Source organism: Mirounga leonina, unplaced genomic scaffold, assembly GCF_011800145.1.
Source record: "Mirounga leonina isolate KUSES-001 unplaced genomic scaffold, KU_Mleo_1.0 Mir_127, whole genome shotgun sequence".
Classification (NCBI taxonomy): domain Eukaryota; kingdom Metazoa; phylum Chordata; class Mammalia; order Carnivora; family Phocidae; genus Mirounga; species Mirounga leonina.
The window spans coordinates 52,344,152-52,369,813 of record NW_023270316.1 but is presented as its reverse complement, the minus strand read 5'-3'; the positions used below and the strand labels follow the sequence as shown (position 1 = coordinate 52,369,813).

General features: G+C 39.6%; 1 protein-coding gene across 1 annotated transcript in view; it reads right to left on the bottom strand.

Moving 5' to 3' along the window:
- The window catches only part of DGKH (diacylglycerol kinase eta), a 173,013-nt gene extending 152,359 nt beyond the window's left edge, over window positions 1-20,654 (bottom strand). The window contains exons 1-2 of the mRNA XM_035003306.1: window positions 20,232-20,654; window positions 19,325-19,528 (exon numbers count right to left, since the gene is read on the bottom strand). Coding sequence (XP_034859197.1) covers window positions 19,325-19,516 — 192 coding nt within the window. The 5' untranslated portion in view covers window positions 19,517-19,528; window positions 20,232-20,654. The remainder of the gene's footprint in view (window positions 1-19,324; window positions 19,529-20,231) is intronic.
- Between the last annotated feature and the right edge of the window lie 5,008 nt (window positions 20,655-25,662).

Below are 25,662 nucleotides of genomic sequence, written 5' to 3'. Positions count from 1 at the left end.
TGGGAGGATGGGTTAGCCTGGTGGTGGGTATTGAGGAGGGCACATTCTGCATGGAGCACTGGGTGTTGTGCACAAACAATGAATCATGGAACACTTCATCTAAAACTAATGATGTAATGTATGGGGATTAACATAAGAATAAAAGATTAAAAAAAAAAAAGAAAATAGTAATAAACAATAAAAACCCTCAACAAAGTAGGTTTAGAGGGAATATACGTCAACATAATAAAGGCGATCTATGAAAAATCCACAGCTTACATCCTTAATGAGGAAAAACTGACAGCTTTCCCCCTAAGGTCAGGATGTCAGGATGTCCACTCTCACCACTTTTATTCAACATAACACTGGAAGTCATAGCCACACCAATCAGACAACAAAAAGTAATAAAAGGTATCCAAATTGGCAAGGAAGGAGTAAAAATTTCACAATTTGCAGATGACATGATAGTCTATATCATGGAAACCTGATAGACTCCACAAAAAACCTGCTAGAACTGATAAATGAATTCAGTAAAGTTGCAGGATACAAAATCAACATACAGCAATCTGTTGCATTTCTATACACCAATAATGAAGCAGCAGAAAGAGAAATTAAGAAAACAATCTCCTTTATAATACCACCAAAAATAATAAGATACCTAGGAATAAACCTAACCTATGAGGTAAAAGATCTGTACACTGAAATCCATAAAACACTGATGAAAGAATTGAAGATGACACAAAGAAATAGAAAGACATTCCATGTTCATGGATTGGAAGAACAAATATTGATAAAATGTCTATACTAACCAAAGCAGTCTGTACATTAAAAGCAATCCCTAGAAAATACCAACAGTATTTTTCACAGATTTAGAACAAACAATCCTAAAATTTGTATGGAACCACAAAAGACCCCAAATAGCCAAATCAATCTTGAAAAAGAAAAGCAAAGCTGGAGGCATCACAACTCTAGACTTAAAGTTATACTACAAAGTTGTAGTGTTCAAAACAGTATGGTATTGGCACAAAGATAGACACCTAGATCAATAGAACAGAATAGAAAACCCAGAAATGAACCCAGAATTATGTGGTTAATTAATCTTTGATAATGCAAGAAGGAATACCCAATGAGAAAAAAACAGTCTCTTTAACACATGGTGCTGGGAAAACTGGATAGCAACATACAAAAGAATGAAACTGGACCACTTTCTTATACCATACACAAAAATAAATTCAAAATGCATTAAAGACCTAAGTGTGAGACCTGAAAGCATAAAAATCTTAGAAGAGAACATAGGCAGTAACTTCTTTGACAATGGCCATAGCACTTCTTTCTAGATATGTCTCATGAGGCAAAGGAAACAAAAGCAAAAATAAACTATTGGACTGCATCAAAATAAAAACCTTCTGCACAGCAAAGGAAACAATCAACAAAACTAAAAGGCAACCTACGGAATGGGAGGAGATATCTGCAAATGATATATCTGATAAAGGGTTAGTATCCAATAAAAAAACTTACACAACTCAACACCAAAAAAACCAATACTCCAACTTAAAAATGGGCAGAAGACATGAACAGACATTTCTACAAAGAAGACATACAGATGGCCAGCAGACACATGAAAAGATGCTCATCATCACTCATCATCAGGGAAATGGAAATCAAAACTACAATGAGATTATCATCTCACACCTGTCAGAATGGCTAAAATTAACAACATAAGAAGCAACAGGTGTTGGCGAGGATGTGGAGAAAAAGAAACCCTCATGCACTGTTGGTGGGAATGCAAACTGGTGCAGTCACTGTGGAAAACAGCATGGATGTTCCTCAAAAAGTTAAAAATAGAAGTGCCTTATGATCCAGCAATCGCACTACTGAGTATTTACCCAAAGAATACAAGAACACTAAAGGGATATATGCACCCCTATATTTATCGTGGCATTATTTACAATAGCCAAGATATGGAAGTAGCCCAAGTGTCCATCAATTGATGAACGGATAAAGAAGATGTGATATATGTGTGTGTGTGTATCAAGAACATATATATATAATGGAATATTATTCAGCCATAAAAAGATTGAAATCTTGCCATTTGCAATAATATGGATGAAGCTACAGAGTACAATGCTAAGCAAAATCAGAGAAAGATAAATACCACATGATTTCACTCATATGTGGAATTTAAGAAACAAACGAGCAAAGGGAAAAAATAAGAAAGAGAAAAATCAAGAAACAGACTTAATTACAGAGAACAAACTCATGAGTTAAATAGGTGATGGGGATTAAGGAGTATACTTGTTGAGATGAGCACAGGGTATTGTAGGGAAGTGCTGAATTACTCTATTGTATACCTGAAACTAACATAACACTGTATGTTAACTAACTAGAATTAAAATAAAAACAAAAAAGAAAAAAATAATAAGAAAAGAGCAAATACCCATAATTCTACAATACAATGAGAAATCACTATATCTCTGTTATGTCCTTTCCTGGGGCCCAGAGTCTATACATATTACAATCTCCTTTTTCTGCCCCATATATTGTGAGTACCTTCCATGTCAAGATGATGCTTTGTTCATCTATCTACTCTCTTAGTACCTACTGAACATCAAATGCCTGCCGGATACTGCGTACTTGATGGAATTTTTTGATATAGATACAGCATATTAATTTAACCAGTTCTTTATTATTGGACATCTGTATCATAAACAAAGAATGAGAAATAATCTTTCTGGCTAAACACTGAAGAGGTTTAAGAAATTATTTGCCTTGTCACTTAGTATATGGTGAGTTTCAGTATGTCAGGATTCCACAAGCCTGTACTTTCTATTTTCTTCCTTAGTATCACATTTTAAAATTCTTTCCAACCCTGAAACTATGCCATTACTTATCTATATTTATTCTAGTACTTTTATGATTTGTGTATTATAAATTTGATCTTTATCCTATCTGGAAAGTTTGTAGTCCATACTGCGAGGTAAGGATTGGGCTTCCAATTTTTTTAACTAAATGGGGAGCCAGTTGCCTCAAGAGGAATTATTGAGTAATCCATTTTTCCCCACTTGAAATATTATCATTATTGTAAAGTATATTCTTATATATTTATGGGCAAGTTTCTGAACTTTTAATTCTGTTCCATTTATCTTTCATTTTATTCCCTTATCAAAGCCACATTCATTGTTTTTGTAGCTTTGTGCTAAATGAATTACATCTGATTGGCTAAGGCCCTCTTGTTACTCTTCCTTTTCAATATGTATTATTTTACGACCTTACAGATCATTTTAGTAAGTTAGCCCAAATTCAAATAGCAAATGTATTTGTAATTGTGTAAAATTTAGAGGTAAGCCCGATAAAACTTATAGCATTCATCCAGATTCTTTTTGTACCTCAGCAAAGTTTCAGTTTTCTTGATGTTTTCGTGATATTCTGTACATTTCTTAAACGTATTTTTCATTTTTATCTCACTAAAAAAATCTTGTAATACCATTTGAGTTTACAGTGGGCCATTCCTATGAAGCCTACTTTATCATTAGTTTTAATTATGGCAAAATGCACTTAACATAAAACTTACCATCTTAACCATATTTAAGTGTACAGGTTAGTGGCATTGAGTATAGTCACATGGTTGTGCAACCATCACCACCATCCAACCACAGAACTCTTTTCATCTTGCAAAAATGAAGCTCTGAACCCATTAAACACTAACTCCCCATTCCCTAATTTCCCTCAGCCTCTGACAACCACCACCCTTTCTGTCTTTCTGACACTGACTACTCTAGGTAATTCATCTAAGTGGGATTATATGTCTTTTTGTAGCTGGTTTATTTCACTTAGCATAATGTTCTCAAAGTTCATCCATGTTGTAGCATGTGTCAGAATTCTTTCCTTTTTTAAGACGATTGCATGTATATACCAAGTTTTGGTTTTTTATTCATTCGTCAATGGACATTTGAGTTGCTTCTACTTTTCGGCTCTTGTGAATAATGCTGCTATGAACATGAGTGTATGACTGCTTTATAATTTAAATGTTTTATGTATCATGTGCTCATATTGTATAGATGGTTAATTAAACTATACCTCAGCCTATAGGTATAAATGGGGTCACAGTGAAGACAATAATCCATACTTTACTTGCTCATGTAGGACCCTAGTCTTCCCCCTTCACTAAAAATTTTCCAGGGAATGTCTCATGTATGTTCACAGTTTGCCTTGACAGGAAGGTCAGCACATGTGACTTCCCCTATTCATTCCAGCTTTTCAATTACACCACACACACTGGAGCCCTGAAGGTAATAATGCCATTGAATGAGTATCTTCCTGTCCCCTCCTTATATCCACCATCTTGTAACAAAGGAGAATGAAGGAGCTGATAGAACATATTAGAAGTCTTCCTCATTAAGAAGAGGAGGGGAGGGGAGTCTGGCTGCCTCAGTCGGTAGAGCATGCAACACTTGATCTTGGGGTTGTGAGTTCAAGTCCCATATTGAGTGTTGAGATTACTTAAAAATAAAATCATTTTAAAAAACGAAGAAGGGAAAGACCATGAATGCTTGAATGGTAATAATTTAGTACTGTTGTGATACGTATGGATGACGATAACATGGGAAAGTTGAATCTCCTTCCACATTCTTCCCTTCCTACTGTGGAATCTTAGCTAGATCTATGAGAACATCTCCATCCCCTTATCAACCTACCAAAAGGTTTACAATTACACAGCTTAGACTCTGGCCTGCCAAAGGCTGGATACATACAGGGATTATTACTATGACCGAAGATTTCATTAGCACCTCACTCCCTTGCATCCTTCTAAGTGCAAAAGCGCCCTTCGGGAAGAGTGCCCTTCACCTCAAGATTCTGTTTGTGTGGGGTTTTTTTAAGATTTTATTTATTTATTTATTTGAGAGAGAGAGAGAGAGAGAGCATGAGCAGAGGAGAAGCAGGTTCCCCGCTGAGCAGGTAGCCCGACATGGGGCTCAATCCCAGGACCCTGGGATCACGACCTGAGCTGAAGGCAGATGCTTAACCAACTGAGCCACCCAGGTGCCCCTCAAGATTCTTGAATGTGTGGTAACATTTACTAGCACCTACTGTGTGCCAGGCACTAAGCTAAGGACTTTATCTCTTCAATCCTCAAAAGAACCTTCTGAGAATTTAAATATGAGGAAATAAAACTTGGAGAGGTTCTTGACTTAACCAATAAGAACTGGAACTAGGGCCCATGGGTTACTTAATGCATGTTAAGGTTTCATTTGTATGTTGTTGTTTTTTTAAATTCCAACCCAGAGCCATTTATTTCTTTGAGGAACTATTTTCATGTTCTAAGTAAAATATTTTTTGTATTTTACTAATGAAGAGACCCCAGCTATGCATACATGATCCAGAGATTTCCCCAGCAAAACCTATTTTTAATGCATCTGTAAAGCATATTTAAAATAATTAATACTGGGGGCACCTAGGTGGCTCAGTTGGTTAAGTGTCTGACTCTTGATTTCAGCTCAGCTCGTGATGTCAGGGTTGTGAGATGGAGCCCCTAGTCCCCCTCTGCACTGGGCATGGAACCTGCCTAAGATTCTCTCTCTCCCTCTCCCTCTCCCCCTCCCCCTCTTAAAAAATTTTTAAACAAAATAATTAGAACTCTATAGCTTTTTTTAATAGACTTTCTTTTCTTTCTCTCTTCTTCTTCTTTGAGTGGCTAAAATTTAATTCTTTGCAATGATTTTCTCTTCTACCCTTCCTTAGCTACTTGGTCCCATAGTCATTTCCTAAGATGTCTTGAGTGCTCATTCTTTACCCAACATAAATTCCAGAGCTTGTCATTGTAATCTCTCCCTTGCATCCACCCTCAATCTCCCTGTCCCCTCTTGCTCTGCCATACTTATTTAACCAAACCACAACCCTGGCTTACCCCAGTTCTCTATTTATTCTGTGCCTACAGCCATGCATTTGAACATGGTCCCACAGCCAGGCTGATGGTGCTTACCTTCAGTTCATGGTCACTTGCCTCAGGTGTGCCCGAAATGCCACCTGATATTCATACTGCATGTCTCTACTCCATTCTCTTTCCCATTCTCCTATTCAAGTATTTCACACCTTTTCCTCTTTCCTAGATCTCTAAGATCCTCTCCCCCATCTTATTCTCAGCTGATGATCTAGCTTCTTATTCCACGAAGAAAATTGAAACAATCAGAAAAGAACTTCCAAAAGCACCTACTCCCGAATCTACTGCATCCTCTGGATTAACAATCCTGCTCTCAGGAAAGACCAGGCCTGCACGAGATCCCATCCTGCCCCACATATTGGTGAGGGTAGCATATACTTCATCCCTCAGTGACTCCCACATGGAAAACTAACAGACACATTTCCTTGGGACCTAGAAAAAAAATTTTTTTCCCTGACAATAATATTTTGTAAATGATCTTGTTGCTTTGGCTACCAGGAAGCTTGGGGCCAAATTTACAACTCATCTTTAACAATAGATAGATGATAGATAGATAAATAGATAGATAGATAGATAGATAGATAGATAGATAGATAGATAGATAGATAGGACACAAACACCCTGCTTTATAGACTAACCTACTAACATTCTTGGTCTCATAGTCCTATCTATATTTTACCTAAGCTTGATACACAATATTGAACATAAGCTGCTTCAGATATTTTCAGAAATGTTGGGAAATAATAGTACATAAAAATAAATCAGGCAGGGGCACCTGGGTGGCTCAGTCAGTTAAGCATCGGCCTTCGTTCGGCTCAGGTCATGACCCTGGGGTCCTGGGATCGAGTCCCACATCAGGCTCCCTGCTCAGCAGGGGGTCTGCTTCTCCTTCTGCCTCTCTCCATGCTCTTGCTTTCTCTCTCTTTCTCTCAAATAAATAAATAAAATCTTTTTAAAAATAAAATAAATAAATAAATCAGGCAGAGAAATAGGGAAAAAGGAGCATTTCAGGTAGAAGGAATATCACGTGAAAACACTTGGAGGTACCACAGTACCTGCCTTATTTTAGCAAGAGAAGAGTTTGTCATGATCAGCCACAGGATGACAGTGACAGAAAACACAACTGGAATACCATGGCCCTGACTCTGCCTGGTATGTTCCAACACCAGATATCTGCATGGCTCACGTCACTTCATTCAGATCTCTGTTCAAAGTCACTTCATCGAAGAGAGTCCTTCCTGGACCTAGTCAACCCAAATACTTTCCACACACACATACACCACCCCATCACTCCCTCCCCCTTTACCCTGTCTTATTTTCCTTCATTATGCTTATGAACATCTGATACACATTTGCATATATGTGTATTAACTTCTCCTTCGATAGAATGTAAGATCTAGTACACAGGATTTGTTTTATGTTATTTTACTATTCCAGCACCTACAACAATATGCAGTAAATACTGGCTAAACGAATAGAAAGGTAAGTTTACTATCAAACTGAGAAAGACCTACTAAGACATGCTAAGAAATTTTGACTTCATTCCACTAGTAATGGGCAATGTCTAAGATTCATGCAAAATGTGTTATGATCATACTTCCCTCTCATAGAGATAACTCTGGCAGCAGACCAGAGAGGAAATCCAGTGCAAACATCGAAATGATAAATTTTGCAGGTTAAATGAAGTTAGGGTAAGTAGCAATAGAAATAAAAGGAAAGGGATGAATTCACAACAAACACACATAGTAGACAAAGGGACAGTATATCATCTTAGTTTTGAACCAGGCATCAAGCCGGTCACTGAAGAGCTGTGTGACCTTGGGCAAGTTAGTTACTTTCTAATTCTTGGTTTCCTCATTTCTAAAATGAATGTGATAGTTGTACCTACCTACTTAACAGCTTTGTCATGAAGATTAAATGAGATAATGTATGACAAAACAGAATTGACCACATTTGGTGACTGCTGACTGAGCTCCATGAAGAAGGGGACTGTGTCTGCTTCATACAGGGCCCGGTCCACCGGGCCTAGCACTCTGCCCAGCCAGAGTAGGCTCTGAATGCATATATGTTGACAGCAAATGAGTTAATGAAGATGATTAACAAGATAAAGAGTCTATGAGGCAAATCCTGTAAGATATAAAAGTAGTGAGGCAAAATGTGCCCAGTAGGTGGGGAGACTGTGAACATACCTGTTGGGTTTGAGAATGTCAAGGCTGATCTGGCTAGAGGACCCACTTGAGTCAGCACTGGTAGGCAAAGGAAATATAGGTCCAGGTCTCAGGAAAGAGCACAGGCTAGGGAAAGACTGGTACAGCCGGTCATGGAAGTCTAATCTAATCGATCACATTAACTAAGACAGAGGCAAACAGACTTAGAACAAGAATCCTAGGAAACAAAAACATTTAGCATTAGCCAAAGGAGTCAGGGCTAGAGACGGACAGGCAGTAAAAAGCTAGTAAGAAAGATAAGAGAAATTCAAACCTTGAAAACAAAAGGGAAAGATGTGAGAAAAATGGTCACCAGCATCAAAATTGGCACGAAATACAGTTGAGTGAAAACTAAAAAAGACCACTGGATTTTAGCACTTAGATGGTAGTGACCTTTGCAAAAGACGTTTTCATGAAGTGGTTGGGGCAAAAGCCAGATTGTGTGGACTGAGGAGTAAATAGGACTTGAGGAGACAGGGAAGATGTCAGGAAGATTATTCCAGGGTAAAGATTTGGCCACAAAAGCACCTAAAAACCTACCTGGCCAATTATTTCCACTACCACCTCTAAAGTGGTCACTCGTTCCTATTAAAGTATTCTTTCATAAGACACGTGTAACATACATTACTCTAGAAACAAGGCTGACCCTAGCTAAAATCATCAAGTAGAATAAGCCTATCCTCGTCGCTCTTGCAGTGTGAGTTTTCACATGTCCAAAGGGCCCTTCATGGTAGAAAAGACATTTTATTTTTAATGACAAAATAATGACAAAATAATGGTCTATAAAACCATAATAATTTTATCAAGTCTTTTATTTTTTTATTTTTTTTAAAGATTTTATTTATTTGACAGAGAGAGACACAGCGAGAGAGGGAACACAAGCAGGGGGAGTGGGAGAGGCAGAGGAAGAAGCCGGCTTCCTGAGGAGCAGGGAGCCCGATGCAGGGCTTGATCCCAGGACGCTGGGATCATGACCTGAGCCGAAGGCAGACGCTTAACGACTGAGCCACCCAGGCGCCCCAGGTTTTTTAAAAAGTCAACAAAGAACAGTAGTCTATATACCCTACTGATTAGGTAATTTAGAAAATACATGTATCGTGAATAATTTAGTTATCCAGGTTTTATACCAATTTTAAAAAATAATTATAAAAATCAAGGATACAGAAGCACATGGTATATTTCTTTATCATTCATTACTTACCTACCCTATGAGGCAGAAATCACTATATCCATTTTGCAAATGAGAAAGCTGGCGTTCACAGAAGTGAAGTGTATTGGTCACAGTATGCTAACTGATACAGCAAACAATGTCCAAATCTCAGAGGCTTAACACAATAAAGGTCTATTTCCTTCTAGTGTCACAATCCAGTGTGATCAGTGAGGTTTAGGGGCAGGAGGCTCTGCTCCATGAAGTCATTCAAGGATCCAAGCTCCTCTCGCTAGATAATCTACATCTAGGTGGCAGGTGAGAGAAGAGACAAAACACAGAGTCCCATAAAAGGCTTTAGAAGCCAAACGACAAACATCACTCCCACCCAAATTCCCCTGGCCTGAACTCAGTTACATAACCCCACCTATCTGCAAGGGGGGAATGAAATCCAAGGGTGGGCCAGGAAGAACAGAAGAAACAGAAACTGATGAGCACAGCATTCTCTGTCACATTAAGTAACGTGACTAAGGTTACCTAATAGTACCCAAAAGAGCCGAGATGCAAACCCAACACTACTAACTCCTGAAAGGAACCTTGCTATTCTATGCCGCTGAACACGATTCATTTCATTGAACCCACCCTCCATTTTAGCATTTCTCCAAATGACCATGACAACAGTTGGTTATAGTATGTGTGTATTTTTTTCACCTATCATTTATTGTCCGTCCTGCAAGTCCCCTTTACAAATCAATGGTTTTAGTCTTCTGAGGGATGTACACATAGATCTAAAATTTGGTGATCCCTCCAAAGCCCATCCATGCTAAGGAATGCATGAACCCCAGGCTAAGAACTCTTCTCTATAGTACCACCTTACTTTTGACACTGTTAACCTACTTCCAGCTTTCTACCTGCTTCCCCCTGACTCCCACCACCCCCAACTTCAGTCCCACTGATGCCCCTCCTTATCACAGCTTCTGCCTGTTGATTTTTGCATCTGCTGTTCCTTCTGCCTACTTTGCTTTTCCCTCAGAAGTCTGTGGTTCATTCCGGTTCATTCCCTCAAGATCTTTGCTCAGATGTCACCTTCTCAGGAAGACCTTTCCCCTTCCTACCCAACCACCACTCATGTTTTTTCTCTACAGCACTTCTCACCTTTTATTATGCTACACATTTTACATATTTATGAGTTCATAACTTCTCCCTGCATTAAAATGTGACCTCCATGAAGGCAGAGGTTTTTGTCTATTTTGTTTATTGCTCAATCCTGGCACATATGAGTGTGCTTGGAACACCATAAATATCTTTTTGAATGAATTGAGGGGCAGCAAAGGAGTAAAAAAGAGAAGGAGGACACAGGTAGATGTATGGTACTGGAAGTATTCTAGTGCCTACACTGGATTCAGGGCTGCTCATTTTACCATTCTGCTTCACAAACTACAGAGATATGTTCATATATGTAACGTGTATATAACAAACATAATATTATATATTATAATATAATAATTATAATTATATATTATGTTCATATACCATATATAACACACATTACATGTATTTATATATGTAAGCATATATAAAATTTATATTTATTATATATTAATGATATCTAACATTATATTATAACATTATTTTAATAATTTTTTTTTTTTAGATAGAGAGCAAGAACGTGGCAGGGGGGAGAGGGAGAGAATCTTAAGCAGGCTCCACACTCAGGGCTGAGCGCAAAGCGGGGCTCAATCTCATGACCCTGAGACCATGACCTGAGTCAGTCGCTTAACTGACTGAGCCACCCAGGCATCCCCGTTATAATTTTAAAGTACTATATGAGTTTGTACAAACAATCCAAGTCAAAACAGTATGCCTGCTCAGGTATACAGCCCAGCAAAATTTCTGATTTAAATAAAATAGATAGAGAAAATGGCACCCCAAATGTCATTTCCGTCCCTTCACTAGTTAAAAATAAATTTTACGCATACTTTTTCCTCAACTATGTTTTAATAGACCACATGGAAAATTACCTTATATAATTCTTTTTAACGCTATATCATGACCTTTTAAAAATAGCATTTTACCTTATGGAAGTGAAACTAACAGTTTTCTTCGAAAACCTATTTGTAGAGTTAGCTACCTAAAAGGATTTCTTCTAAATTAGTCCTTCTAAAGATGTTTTTCAAAGTGATTCCGTGATTTTGCTAACAGTAATTAAAATCAGGAGAAATTTCAGCTGAAATTTTTTATTCAGAAATTCATTTTGCAAACACACACTCTTAAACATGTCACTAAAAACGTGGGATTCAAATGCAAAAAGATGTTATAAAATCCGTAACATTGGTGAGAGATACACTTACAGACTAAACAAATTGATAAAGGGCAGGACAGGAAGGAGGAGGGAGGGGTAGGGACTGGAGAAGGAGAGGGAGGGGGGAAGGGCGAGGAGGGGAGAGAAGTGGAGACTGCCTGCATCCACCTGTGTCTGTACCCTGTAGAGGTAAGGCTTCAAAACCCAAGAGGCTTATGGAACTCCTGAAAAAAAGGAATTTGGAACCTACCATTGGGTCCACCGTGCCGGGGAATAATGGCACAGTAGTTAGAAGTCTTGCTTTTGAGTTCCAGCCTGCCATTTACTCAGCAGATATTAAACTGAGTCTCAGATGTAAAATTTAGGCAATTTCGCACAACTGTTAAATTAGCTCATGTGTATTCAGTTTATTCAGTTACGAAAACCGCTCTGTAAACAGTAAAATGCTAAGTAGAGAGGAATTTTAAAATTTCTGACATAAACGCCCCAAGCCTATACAAAAAGATTTATTACAGTAAATCACATGCTGGTGGTCTGAAAAAGTCGTAGGATTCAAATGGCACAGCGAGAAGGTTAGAAACTCCAGCTCCAAACATGATAAAGTTAATCATATTTCTTTGGTATAAAACAAGAGCCTGATCGTCTTCCAAATATCCTCATAACAAAGAGCAAGGGGGAGGGAATTATTACTATATATGTTCATTTGAAAAAAAAATAATAGGGCGCCTGGGTGGCTCAGTCGGTTAAGCGACTGCCTTCGGCTCAGGTCATGATCCTGGAGTCCCTGGATCGAGTCCCGCATCGGGCTCCCTGCTCAGCAGGGAGTCTGCTTCTCCCATTGACCCTCCCCCCTCTCATGCTCTCTCTCTCTATCTCATTCTCTCTCAAATAAATAAATAAAATCTTTAAAAAAAAAAACTCTCTAAAAAAAATAAAATAAAATAATAATAAACGACTACCTAAAACAGAAACAATGTGAATTGAATCCTAAATTAAGGCTATCATCAATAATGATTATTGACCATTTTAAGCCACTTGACCAAATCAAAAATACAAATGTGTTTCAAGTGACTAAATATTCACAGAGAAATATACTCGATACCCAGCAAAACCACACAAATTTGCCAAGGAAAAATAATGTACTAACATGTTATGGCTTTTTTCAAAGGTCTATTCTTAGCTATAAACCAAACTCTCTTTAATTAAAACCTTTGCTTATAAACACATTTCCTGAGTAAGCAAAGCCTAACAAATCCAATATGAGTGAAACCCTGTACCCTGGAAACAGAAAGGAGCCCTGGGTGGTTGACAATGGTCGTGTCATATAACCTTTTGTCACTCCGACCACAACAGCAAACATGCAACCTTAAACTAAGCGAAGGCTTTCTAAATTTAGATACTTTCAAATAAGGCATCTTAAGTTATATGTAAAGGTTTAGTAAATTATTGTCTCTTATCTTTAATAATGGAATATCATGTTTAACTTGTAATCAAAATGGAAAGAAAGCTGTTATACCATGTATTACTGTACCAGGACTCAGATTTTCCAGTCTATATTTAGTTCACATTAAAATGGAAGCAAAGACGCAAACCAAGCTAAAAATAAAATGTTCTACAAAGATGAGATTTTTAAATGGATTGAAATCTAGCTTTATTTGGTCCCTTAAATGCTGATTGCATCGAGCAGCACCTTAACTTTGCAGTGCTTGGCAAACCGAACCGTACCATTTTCCACCATCTAGAATAGGGGTCAGAAAACTATGGCCCACCAGCCAAATCTATGGGCCATTTTCTTCTGGCCACCTGATTTTGTACAGTCCATCAGTTAAGAAGGTTTTTACATGTTTAAATGGCTTTTAAAAAAAAAGAAGATGAAGAATATTTCTGAATACCTGAAAACTATGAAATTCAAATTCCAGCGTCCTTAAAGTTTTATCCCCCCACTTATTCATTTAAGTATTGTCTATGGCTGCTTTCACAGAACAACAGTAGAGTTGAGTAATTTTGACACAGCCTTTATGGCCCACAAAGCTTAAAACTTTACTATCTGAACCTCTACAGGAAAAACTCACCAAGTTCTGCCCTAGATGAATGTTAATTATTCTTGTTATTCAAAATATCTTCCTGCTCATCACCTAGCAAAATGTTAAAATTCCTACTTGCTTCTCATATCCTATTGAGCTCCTGAACAATAAACCTGTCGATATTACTTTATTCTCATTTCTTAACAGTCTTCTAGCCATGTTTCTGTTTCTCCTCATACTTGGATCATCACCCAATCCAACAATTCCACTCAGAACTGTGCTTAAAAGTTTTAAGTAATATTTTCTAATCTATTCTGTCTCTGTTTCAAATGTTAGATGTAAACCATCATGGCCCACTAAGGGGCTGCCACCTACAATTTGAAAAATGCTGAGCAAGTCTTCCCTAGACTACTCTAACTACAGTTATGGTGAAAGATAATGTTTTAATTGCACAAACTGCATCTCATTAGGCAGTGAAAAATACAAATCAATATTTCCATATACTGCCCTACCATAAAGGTACAAGAATTTATTTATACATCCTTCATGTTAAAGTAAAACCAAGGTACTAATTGAAGATTGTGGTGACTATTTTCTTAATGTGCTTAAAGAGATATCTTAATCCAGATATAATGTTGCAAAGTTCTGAATATCTTTTCAGGGGTTAGGTATGTTTTACCTAAATTTAAAGACCCATAAAAAGAAAGACCCATCAATATTCCGAATTAACTGTAAGAAGACATAGAAATGCCAGATCAATGAGAGCACAATAAACCTAATTAGGAGACATTTTTGACACATGAAGCTTTAAGACCTTTGCCAAAATGAGTCATTTTTTTTTGTCTGAAAAAGTCACTGAGATGGTTCACTTGTTGATACCATGTGGCTTACGATGGTTGAACAATCTTAGTCTACAAATCTGACCGAGGTTCCTCCAGCCAGTCCCTGTATTCATGGGCCACAGTATTCATCAGCCAACAAAAAGCAAACAAAGCTTCTTTCACATTCATGTTCAAAACCAAGGTGGTCTGAGTTTATATTAGTGCTGTTTCAGAATGTCTCGTTTTCAATAAATACCTGTGAAATTCTCTGTAACAGTAAAGCTGAATGTAAAATCAACCTTCTCCTTAAGACAGAACTAAGAATTAGGAATGAGAGCCAAGGACAAGGAGAGAGGAAGACAAGGGATGAATTACACTCCCATTGGCTTTCTCACATCAGCACCATTTCCACTTTTTTAATTAAGGGATTTTTTTTCCTTTGGGGAAATAGAGGCAGCCATAAAATTATCTTCTGTTTAGCACCTGGCTAGCTAGCTGAGACTACCCAAAATTCCACTTAGCTGATACAGAGAAAGGAAAAAAGTGAAAAACAGAGAGATAGAAAAATAGTACAAACCAAGGACAAAGAAACAGGAAAAAAATGAAAAGGAGAACAAAGAGTATACAAAATGGGGATGTGAGGAGGGTACTAAAATGTACAGGAGAATTTAATTATTAAATCACACTAATTTTAAAAGCATGCCAGTCTTATTTTTTACTTTAAGAGTCATCATATCCACTGCAAAAACAAAAAACAAAAACTGAGATTAGTGTTGTCCTAAAATAACCCATATTTCCTACCATAGAGAAATGGGTAATTAAATGATGATATATCATGTTAGGCTGAACCAAATGAAATTTCCCACATTCAACCATTTTTTTCCAGCTTTATTGAGATATAACTGACAAACAAAATTATATATAAAGTATACAACGTGATAATTTGATAGACATACATATTGTGAAATAATTGCCACAATTAGGTTAATTAACATAACCAGCCCCTCACATAATTAATGTGTGTGTGTGCTTGTGTTTAAGGATGCTTAAAATCTAGGGATGCCTGGGTGGCTCAGTCAGTTGAGCATCTGACTCTTGATTTTGGCTCCGGTCATGATCTCAGGGTCATGATATCAAGCCCCAAGTCAGGCTCTGCGCTCAGGGGGAAGTCTGCTTGAGAAGCTCTCTCCTTCTCCCTCTGCCCCTCCCCCTGCTCTCTCTCTCTCTCAAATAAATAAATAAAATCTTTTTTAAAAAGTGAGAATGCTGGGACGCCTGCATGGCTCAGTCTGTTAAGCGGCTGCCTTCAACTCAGGTCATGATCCCAGAGTTCTGGGATTGAGTCCCGCATGGGGCTCCTTGCTCAGCGAGGAGCCTACTTCTCCCTCTGCCTGGCTCTCCTTCTGCTTGTGCTCTCTCTCTCTCTCTGTCTCAAAAATAAAAAATAAACTAGGGCACCTGGATGGCTCAGATGGTTAAGCGTCTGCCTTTAGCTCAGGTCATGATCCCAGGGTCCTGGGATCGAGTCCCACATCAGGCTCCCTGCTAGGCGAGGAGCCTGCTTCTCCCTCTGCCTCTGCCTCTCTCTCTGACTCTCATGAATAAATAAATAAAACATTTAAAAATAAATAAATAAATAATAAAAAACTAAATAAATAAAATAAAAAGTAAGAATGCTGAAGATATATTCTCAGCAAATTTCAAGGCTACAATACAGGATTATTAACTATAGTCACTATGCTGCACATTAGATTCCCAGAACTTATTCATTCTATAACTGAAAGTTTGTACCCTTTCACCAACATCTTCCCATTTCCCAGACCTCCCAGGCCCTTGATCATTTTTGACCTACCCTTGACCATTTTTGACCTACTAACCTAGCAAATTCATTTAGTTCAACCTAACATAATGGAATACTTTCCCACCATTAAAAAGAATGAGGTAGATGTGCACACGCCATTAGGGAAATGATCGTATTAGAACTCCAAACAAGACACAGCATTGTGTACAGAATGTTCCCATTTGTACTTTTTAAAGAAACATATGTATGTTCATAGACATTTTCTGGAAGCATACCAAGAAATATGTCAACAGTTGCCTCTGTGATGAAGATTAGAAAGTCTGGAGTGAGAGGGAGATTACTTTCCACTGAATACCCTCCCATCACTGAATATCCTCTCACACTCTTGAATATCCTTTTATATGCATGCATTCTTATTTCAAGTAAGAAAAAACCCGGATACTTTCCAAATGCCACAATTAATTTGAGATTATTCAAATTATTTAAAACATTAACCAGTATTTACAACAAAGAACATTTTAAATAAGGTCATTACTTTGGTGGCCTTTTTTACCCCAAACCTAAACTCACCAAACAACTTCATGACCATAAGGCTCTTAAAGGAAACTAAAGTAAGTACCATGTTTTCATAATAATATTCATATATATGAAGCATTACATATAAGTGTATAATATATAGATTATTCATTTAAGTTATTCATTTAAGAAATATTTTGATTTCTTTTTTTAAGATTTATTTATTTTGAGAGAGAGAGAGAGCATGAGCAGAGGAGGAGCAGAGGGAGAGGGAGAGACAGAATCTCAAGCAGACTCCATGCTGAGTGCTGAGCCCAACACAGGGCTCGATCTCATGACCTGAGATCACAACCTGAGCCGAAATCAAGAGCCAGAGGCTTAACCAACTGAGCGACCCAAGCGCCCCAGAACTGCTTTCTGTCTCAAAAACCACTAGGCCTTGGGCTAGTCCTGGCCTCGTTCTCCTCCAGACTCTCCCATCTTGCCTATCTGTGGAGATGATCAAGCAAGTATAGTCTTTTTCTAAAAGATCTTTTCCCTTAACTCTTCCCTGGATCAAATTTAGCAGTTCTCACTTTATGAATCCCCTTCCTACCCTAGCTCTCTTCCCTGAGAATCAGTATGTGTGATAAAAAGATATAACTGATGAAATCTGTAGCATATATGAACAGTCTGGATTGAGGTGGGGGGGCAGGCGGAGAGTTTGAGGCTCACCAGTCTCAGGAGTTTTAGGCCTGGATCTCACGTGTTCGTATATGAAAATGCTGATGAACTTGTAAACATTTGTATGAGTTAGTATAAAATGCAGAATTTCTGAAATTCAATACATCTTGGGAAATTTAAGAAATATTTCATTTAACGATCACTCTCTAATCATGGAAAAAATCATGCACTAAATATTTTTATTAGAAAGTTAAATGGAAAACCAATAATAAATGTGCTTTTTGAATTTATTCTTAGTCTCAAAAACATGCTTTACCCCAAACCATAGATAATACAAAATTTAAAGAATATGAACTTAGCTATTACCATGAATTCCTGAGACCTACAAATTTTAATTGTACCCACCCCCAAATTTGTTGTGTAACCTAACTCAAATTAGAGCCATCTCTAAATTTTCTTTCAAGCAGTATAAATGTACTGGTAAATTCTGATATGTTTGCATGGAATTTTAACCATTTCATAAGAATCTATAAAATATGCCATTTTTTAAACTTACCATTTTGCCCATTAGTAACACAGTTTTATAAACTTTTTTAAAATTAAGATTTCAAATGTTAAAGGCACTGTTAGAAAGTCCCTATCTTGTTTAGCCGTTATCTTCTAAAAATATATTAAACCCATATCCTTAAGTTATCATAGATTCTATTAAATGAAGAAATGTCACTATTAAAATGAGTTACAGGATGGGCAGTTAAAAAAAAAAAAAATGACCGAAGCAATCTTTGACTCTTTGCTAAGTGCATCTTGTTAACACTTGCGTGTGCTTACATGTATTTATTTTAGAAAATAAGGAGGCAGGCTAATAAAAGCATGATTTCATAAACATGTAATAAAAGCTCTACTCTCATATAGGAGTCCACGGACCTTAAAAAACAAATTCTCATAAAACTAACTACAGAATTAACTTTTGCAAATTTATTTTTAAAGAGAGCACACCCAATAATTTCATTGGTTCTCTTCAAATAACTCATTAAAGTACCCCAGTGATAACAGACTTTTAAAGTATGATGATTTTTAAAGTATGATGAAAACTGAAAAATATGAATAATCCTTCAGTGTGGCAAGCATTTCCTATGTATATGCTCAAGATCTATTTAAAACTCTCAACTTTGAGCCCTCGGGGGTCAAAAGCACCTGCTACATAAATAAGAGTAACACAGCTTGCTAATGTCCATATAACACAAAGAGGTTAATCTTCATTAAGATAACCATGGCTGGTAAGATCTGAACCCTGCACTCAGCAGGAACCCACGACTCAATAGCCTGGCTTGCTGATGTGTCTCGCAGGGTATGTTTAACTGCCAGCATCATTTACACAGGCGTCGCGCCTTGGCTTCTGCGGGAGGTAAGGGGGCTGTTTGCTGTCACCTCCCCACCCACCCTTTCGGAGTGGTCCTGGGAGGAGACAGCTGCTGCCCGCGGGAAGGGAAGGTGGGGGGCTTCTTGCATCTTTGGCTGGTCGGCCTGCACTCGGCTCTCTGCGCAAGGCACATACTCCACCCAACCACTGCACGCAGGGAGGACAAAAAAATAAAACAGTCCTTCTAAGTTCCCTGAGTGGGAACTCTCAAGAGCGCTTCAGCATTTTCCCACGCTCCCGCCGAGCCGCTGGTTTCCTTCTCCTCCAAGTCGGCCGCCGAGCTCCCCGGGAGCCCACCCGGACCGCCTCCCTCGCCGGGCCGGGAATCCCTTCCTGCCGCGCGGCGGTCCAGCACCGCCGGCCCCGCCCCCGGGCCAGGCCCCGCCCTCACCTTGTGCCCCACGTCCCCGGGATCGCCGGCGCGCTCCGAGCGCCCCAGGCGCCCTCGCTCCTCGTCCCCGCCCCGAAGCCGCCCGCCTTCCACGCTGCCCTTAGGCCCGCCTCACCTTGGTCCGGATCTGCCCCGAGGTGGACACTTTGCGTATCAGTTTCTGGGGTCCCTCTTGCTCCGCTTCGCTGTCAGAGGAATCGTCTCCGGGCCCCGCCGAGGCAGCGCCGGGAGTGACCGCGGCGCCGGCCGCGGCGGCCGCTCCTCCCGCGGCGCCCGGAGGGTGGTGCTGGCCGCCGGCCCCGGCCATCCTCTCCGACTCCTGCGGGGACACAGCACCGCCCGGTGGGGGCGGCGGCGGCGGTCAGTGGGTGCGCTCGGTCCGAGCCGGGCCCAGAGCCCCGCGCCCGGCTGCAGCCGCCATCTTCAGCTCCCCCAGCCGCCCCCGCAGGAGCAGGGGCGCGCGGGATCAGACCCCTTCCCAGCAGCGGCCCTCCAGGCCTCTCCGCCCGGCTCCGGCCAGAGCGGCGAGCGAGTGGGGCACAGGGGACGCGGACCCCGGCCCGCTTGGGACCCCTGCGCACCCAGCCTCGGGATGTTACAGGGTTCCTGACCCAGAATACGACCTGCACGGGTGGAGAGGATGGGAGTGACAGAGGGACAGGGGCAAACTACCACTTCCCCCTGGGGCCTGGGGTCCCCAGGATGGACGGGAGTGGGGGGCGGGGGAGGGTCAGGAAACCTCCGCAGCCCAGCCCCGCAAGCCGGGCAGTGGCTATGCTCCCTCCCTCGGCTCACGGGCAGCCGGGGCAAGAACGGCCCCTGGAGTAGAAAGGGAACCTAGAGCTTCCTCCCGACTCCCTTGGGTACACCCTGCCACCCCCTAGACCTAGAATCTCTCCAGAGCCTTGGGCCTCGCCGCACAGTTCCCGCTGAATAAAAGTCCCTTCCGCCCCCCAGATGGGTGGGCGCTGCCCCTTGTCCCCCGTCTCACGACCCCTCAGCGCATCTCCGATGAACCATACCTCTCCCGCCTCTGCCTCGGGGTTCGGGTCCTTTCAGCTCTCCCGACCGCGGTGTTTAGTTCCTGGCCCACCCCCACCTCCATCCGGCGCACACGGAAGAGAAGAGCATTTTCCGGGAGGTTCCACTCCGCTCTGAGAACTTTTCGTTCAGAAAGAGCGATCCCTTTGGCTAACAGGAAACTGGGAAGGGCGTGGAGAGAGCGCAGAAACAAGAGAGTACACGCAGCCCAAGACCACAGAATGCAAAATAAATGCCTAAACTGAAGCGCTAACCGAGACTGCCTGGAAGCAAACAATGCACTGAAACCATGTGAACACCAGTGCCCGAGCACGAAAACATTGGAGGTCCTGGGAGAGCCACTCCCTAACCCGGACCAGAGCCGGAGGAAATGGGATCAACAGGCTGCCGCCACCCGCTCACAGCTCGTCCCAAGCGAGCTGGCTAAGCGGGCACTTGGGAATAGCAGCCTCGCGGCGGGTGTGCACGCTCAGCGTCAAAGAACCTTTGTTGGTGTGGGAGGGCTTGGGGGAGAAGACACTAAAATGACAGATTCCTCTTGTCATCCACAGAGAACTCTAAACTTAGCTGTAGTTTTAAATAGGGCAAAAAGTCCCCGCCAGGCTGTAGGGACTCTTCACACTTCAGTAAAGCACTGAATCTCTTCAGCGTGTTCCTGTCCTTCAGTACCCATTCCTATTTTTTCAGTTATGACCTTCTACTTTTTCAGTTGATATGACCTTTAAGGGTCCTCCAAACTAGCATTCTATTGAAGTTTTGTTTTGTTTCTTTTTAGTTGCAATCTTACTCTCAACAATAATTTGATTGCTCTGTCAAAACTAACAGTTCTAAGGGGTTATAAGAAACAATATATTTTCAATCCCAATTCTATACATCCACATTGCTGATTAAAATGTAAAATGTGCTGGTTTGAATCTTCAGAGACAGGAGATTGCTGCCTTGAAATACAAACTGATGGAAGCTACTTCTCCAGCTTCTGTTGTCTTCTTTAGGAAGGGAAGGAGCCGGGCAAAATAAACTTTAAGAGCCGTTATGGCTTTGTAAATATGTAATTCTAGATCTACACAGAACATATTGTTGTGAAAGGAATTCTTTAAGAGAAAAATAATCAAAATAATGGCCTTTAGCCCAACCTGTTTGGTCACTGATGAGTCCAATGGTTTGTCAGCATAGACATGAACACCTAGCAAAGGGCACTTTGGAAGAATAAACCTAGTTCAGACTCCTCCTATAATGAAAGTGAGACCCAAAATCATGAGCTAGGGCCAAAGTCAAAATTGTATGATTACTATGCTAATATTCTATTCACTTTAGCACACCACATAACAAAATTTAGTTTGTCAATTATGTTTGTATTCACACTTCAGGCTTTCAAGTTTTATATAGCACCATGTTCCTAAGTCCAGGTGGAGTGGTTAAACTGAAATGCACTGTTGAACACCCATGCCCATCCTGTGATCTGAAGAGGGCTGAATAGAGTTCTCATTCTGATGCAGACACTGATTGCTTAAAGATACCCTAAAAGAGCTTCATGTGCAAGAGCTGGGCAATTAATGCCTCAAAGTGAAGGTATTTATTACTCCATAAAAATTTAACCTCAGTTGTACCTGCTCTTCAAAGACTCCTGTAACAAGTTCTAAAACTTGGTTGTGACTTTGAAAGCATAGCCAGTCTTAGCCTACTCATGCTAAATAAATTATCCCTGCTCTACAGTTTCCCTAGCACATAGAACACTCAGAGTGAAAATAGTGTGTAGGCAAATGAAGGAATGTCACTTCATTTCCCACAAAAGGCAGTTCATGAAAACCCTGTTTTCTTCAATCACCTCTTCTGAGGAGATTGTTTCAAGTAATCCCTAAGGGAAGGTACCCGATCCATCAGATTCTTCTCAGTTCTTATCCGTAAACTAGAAGTTTCCAGAATGAATACCCAATCTGGATAACGGTATACCTGCAAGGTACTTCACTTCCCTTAAAAATATAATAGCAATGTCAAGAGTTCCACACTTTCAACCATTTTAATGTAGCTCAGAACGGCAACTGAAACAAATTTCAAATATGTGGTATATTACATTATTTCTTCGATTTACAAGATTCCCTTGACTTTTTCCTTACGTGGTGTTTTTAGATTTTCAAAAAATTTCTTAGATGTGTCTTACATATTTCTTTTATTATTGTTACTTTGAAATCTTTGTTTGGCACATAACATATCACAAACACACTATTAAAAACTTGGACATAAGCCATGTAGACACTGCTTTCGGGATGAAATGGAAATAGAAGCTACCACTAAATCAGGTTTCTACTTTATAGGGCTTCCTGCCCCGTTTAAAGAAAGAAAAATTATTACACTGAAGTTGTATAAATCACAGCCAATTCTCATTGTGATACCGATTTTGTGAATATTAACATATTCTTACTGATAGATATTTTAAATTATATTCTTATTATTGACCATTACCTTTAACAAAAGAGGTTTAATATCCATTTGCAACTTTTAAATCCCTTATGGTCTATGCTTTTATGTTAAACACTATATCACAAATATGTAGAACTCTATACTTATATACGGAAGAACCCAAGTTGGACTTTCAAACAGTAACATTCTAGGACTCATACTCCTAATCAATGGGAACCATGCAAAGAACACTGCAGGCAAATAAGTACAGGCCTGCTTTCATTCAAACTTTATAACTACTTCCATAATATACTATCTGTTATATATTTGAAATTTAACATTCAAAACTTTACTCCATTAAAATTTCCTTGGTTGTTACCTGAGTGAAAAAAGATTTTAGATTCATCATGCTAGCAACTCCATGTACCTATGGTTATCCCTGCACCTAAGGCAAAAACCTTTTGTCACCTAGACCAAATGCACAAATATGCTTATAACTTCTCATTTATATTCTGGCCCCTTTTCCTTTGAAACTCTTCCCTTTCTAATTTTCCATTAGTTTATTGAATCATTTCATCAGAGCCAAGTAGACAAAAATCACATGGAAATAAAAACAAATTTTAGTAAGTAAAATGTACCCTAGTATCCTAGTATCACTGCCTGAGGTCTGCTTTGTAAATATGCCCACAATTTCTGAGTTTTGGCTGGAATTCAAGCTATCCATCTCCCCACCCCCGCCCCAGGATATCATCTATGAGTAAGGGTTGTTTGGCTAAATATCTTCCCTCCCACCACCAAAATATTTTCATATTGATTAGAAATTTAGGTAATGCCTCTATTTCCACTGATTTGATTACATTCCAAAGCTAGCATTAAAGAAAATACACAGAAACGTGAATGCTAACATTTATCTTCTTTTAGGCCTGATGCCATAGCTGGAGTAATGATAAGGCTAACTGTTTATTTAAATGCCCTCACTTAACTAAATAACTTCATTTTATCTCCAAATACAAAGAATGTCTTGAAGTCCAGTAGCTGACTCTCAGCTCGACATGGGTATATTGCAAGCCAGAAGTTCTGTTCTCTTTACTGTTATTCAGCATCAATTCCTAAGATTACGTTTACTCTTTTGTCTGAATAGTTCCATGTAGAATCATATCACCATGTTTTAGGTTTCATCAAAAAAGAACAAGGAGAGTATATCCTTATAGGTATGCTATTATACGCAATAAGGAGTAATTCAGGGTCAGTGTAATGTGACTATTTCCTACTCAATATTAAATATTCTTATTATAAACATTTTTAATGAGTATACTTTTATAGTAAAGTATTAATCAGACAGCAGATTTTCAATAACTGCAAAATGGACTCCTAGTCAAAGCAGATGTTCCTTAGCCCAAGGTCTTTGAGGGTCCACAGATTGGGCTTCAGGAATTCTGATTCACCTGAAATTTTATTATTATTTTTATACACATATTGCAGAGATACATTGTGCGGAGAGACTCCATAGCTTTGGTTAGATTCTTAAAGGGATCATTGACCCAAGATAAGTTCAAGAATCCCTGATTTTGATGAATTTTGTGTTCTTTCAAAACATATTTAGACTAAGCCGATATTTCCTCCCTGAAATAATTAACATTTAAGCATTCTTTCCCCCCTAATTTATCTCCCCATTTCTTGTATATGCCACTTTTCAGTAATTTGGGTAACTATTTTTTAAGGAATTTAAATGAGAATTCTTAGACTTTGTGGTCACACACGTATGACCACAGGTTTTCAAATAAAATCACTTTGTCAATGTATCATTTTGTGCCACATACGTGAGCTCTCTGAAGATTTTTTTTTTAACTATCTGAATGTCAACTCCTAACATATATGAAACAAGACATTCTGTTAAGAATGTATGCTCTGTGAGGATGTAAGGATTTGTGTCTGTGTTAACTGCTATATACAACAATCCTGGAACACAGTAGATGCCAGATAAAATATCTGTTGAGTGAATAAAAAGGCCTTCAGTGTTTAAAGAAAATAAACTCAATTTTTTAAGGAGAGTTCTGCAGTCTGGGTAAAGTGTCACGGTTCATTCACACACTTCTGTTAGGGCTCTAGTTTTAAAGGCAAATAAAGGAGCATTTTCATTTTTGTCACTTAAAGTAAAGCAACATTAAACTTTTTCTCTATTTTCCTAGGTATGAAGTAGTTCTGCCATCAGTCCCCTAAAGTAAAATACATATAACAAGGTATTTTTCACTGTGATTGGTGTTGGCTTAAAGCATCTGAGTTCAAAAGGGACTTCATATAGGAAAGTTTAAAAGAAAAAAGTAACAGAAACAGGTCAATGAATTTAGTTCTCCGTGATCTTTGATTTAAAGTTCAAAACCGGATTGTTATTTTTAGTTTCAAGAACAATTTAATCCCCAGTGATAACCACAATAGAAGAAGTATGAGCAGATGGGCAACCTAACAACATGTTCAAATTTACAAAAGCAGAGACAGCTGCAGATACAGATGGATCAGAGTCCAAGGACACCTCTGAAAGGTCGGGAAACAAGAGGCAGAGAAATGTATTTGGGCAAAGGAGCTGAGAATGTACATACTAGCAAAGAAAAAGGAGAGCCAAGCCTGGCACCTGACCTAGACGCTCTTAACAGGCAGGGGGCCAGCCTGAGCAGACACGCAGAGTCCCTGGGAAAAGAGCATCCGAACACGTTGAACAGAACACGGGTGAGGCCAGAAATTTCAGACGAGGGTTTCCAGATAGGTTCAAGAATTTCAACCACGACGTAGGAGCAAACATCGAGGCAGCGCGTGGAGAGCCAAAATTCGATGCCAGGGAAAAGGCAGCCCACAGAGGGTTACAGGGCTCTGAGTGAGACGGGGATTCCGGGGTAGAATCCCTGGGGGGATGTGAGATGGTTCTGACTGTCTGAGTTGAAAGAAAGAAGGAAGTTGGAGGAGTTTGAGGGAACAAATCCAAAGCCCCCCGGTCTTCTCCTCCGTATCCTCACACACACA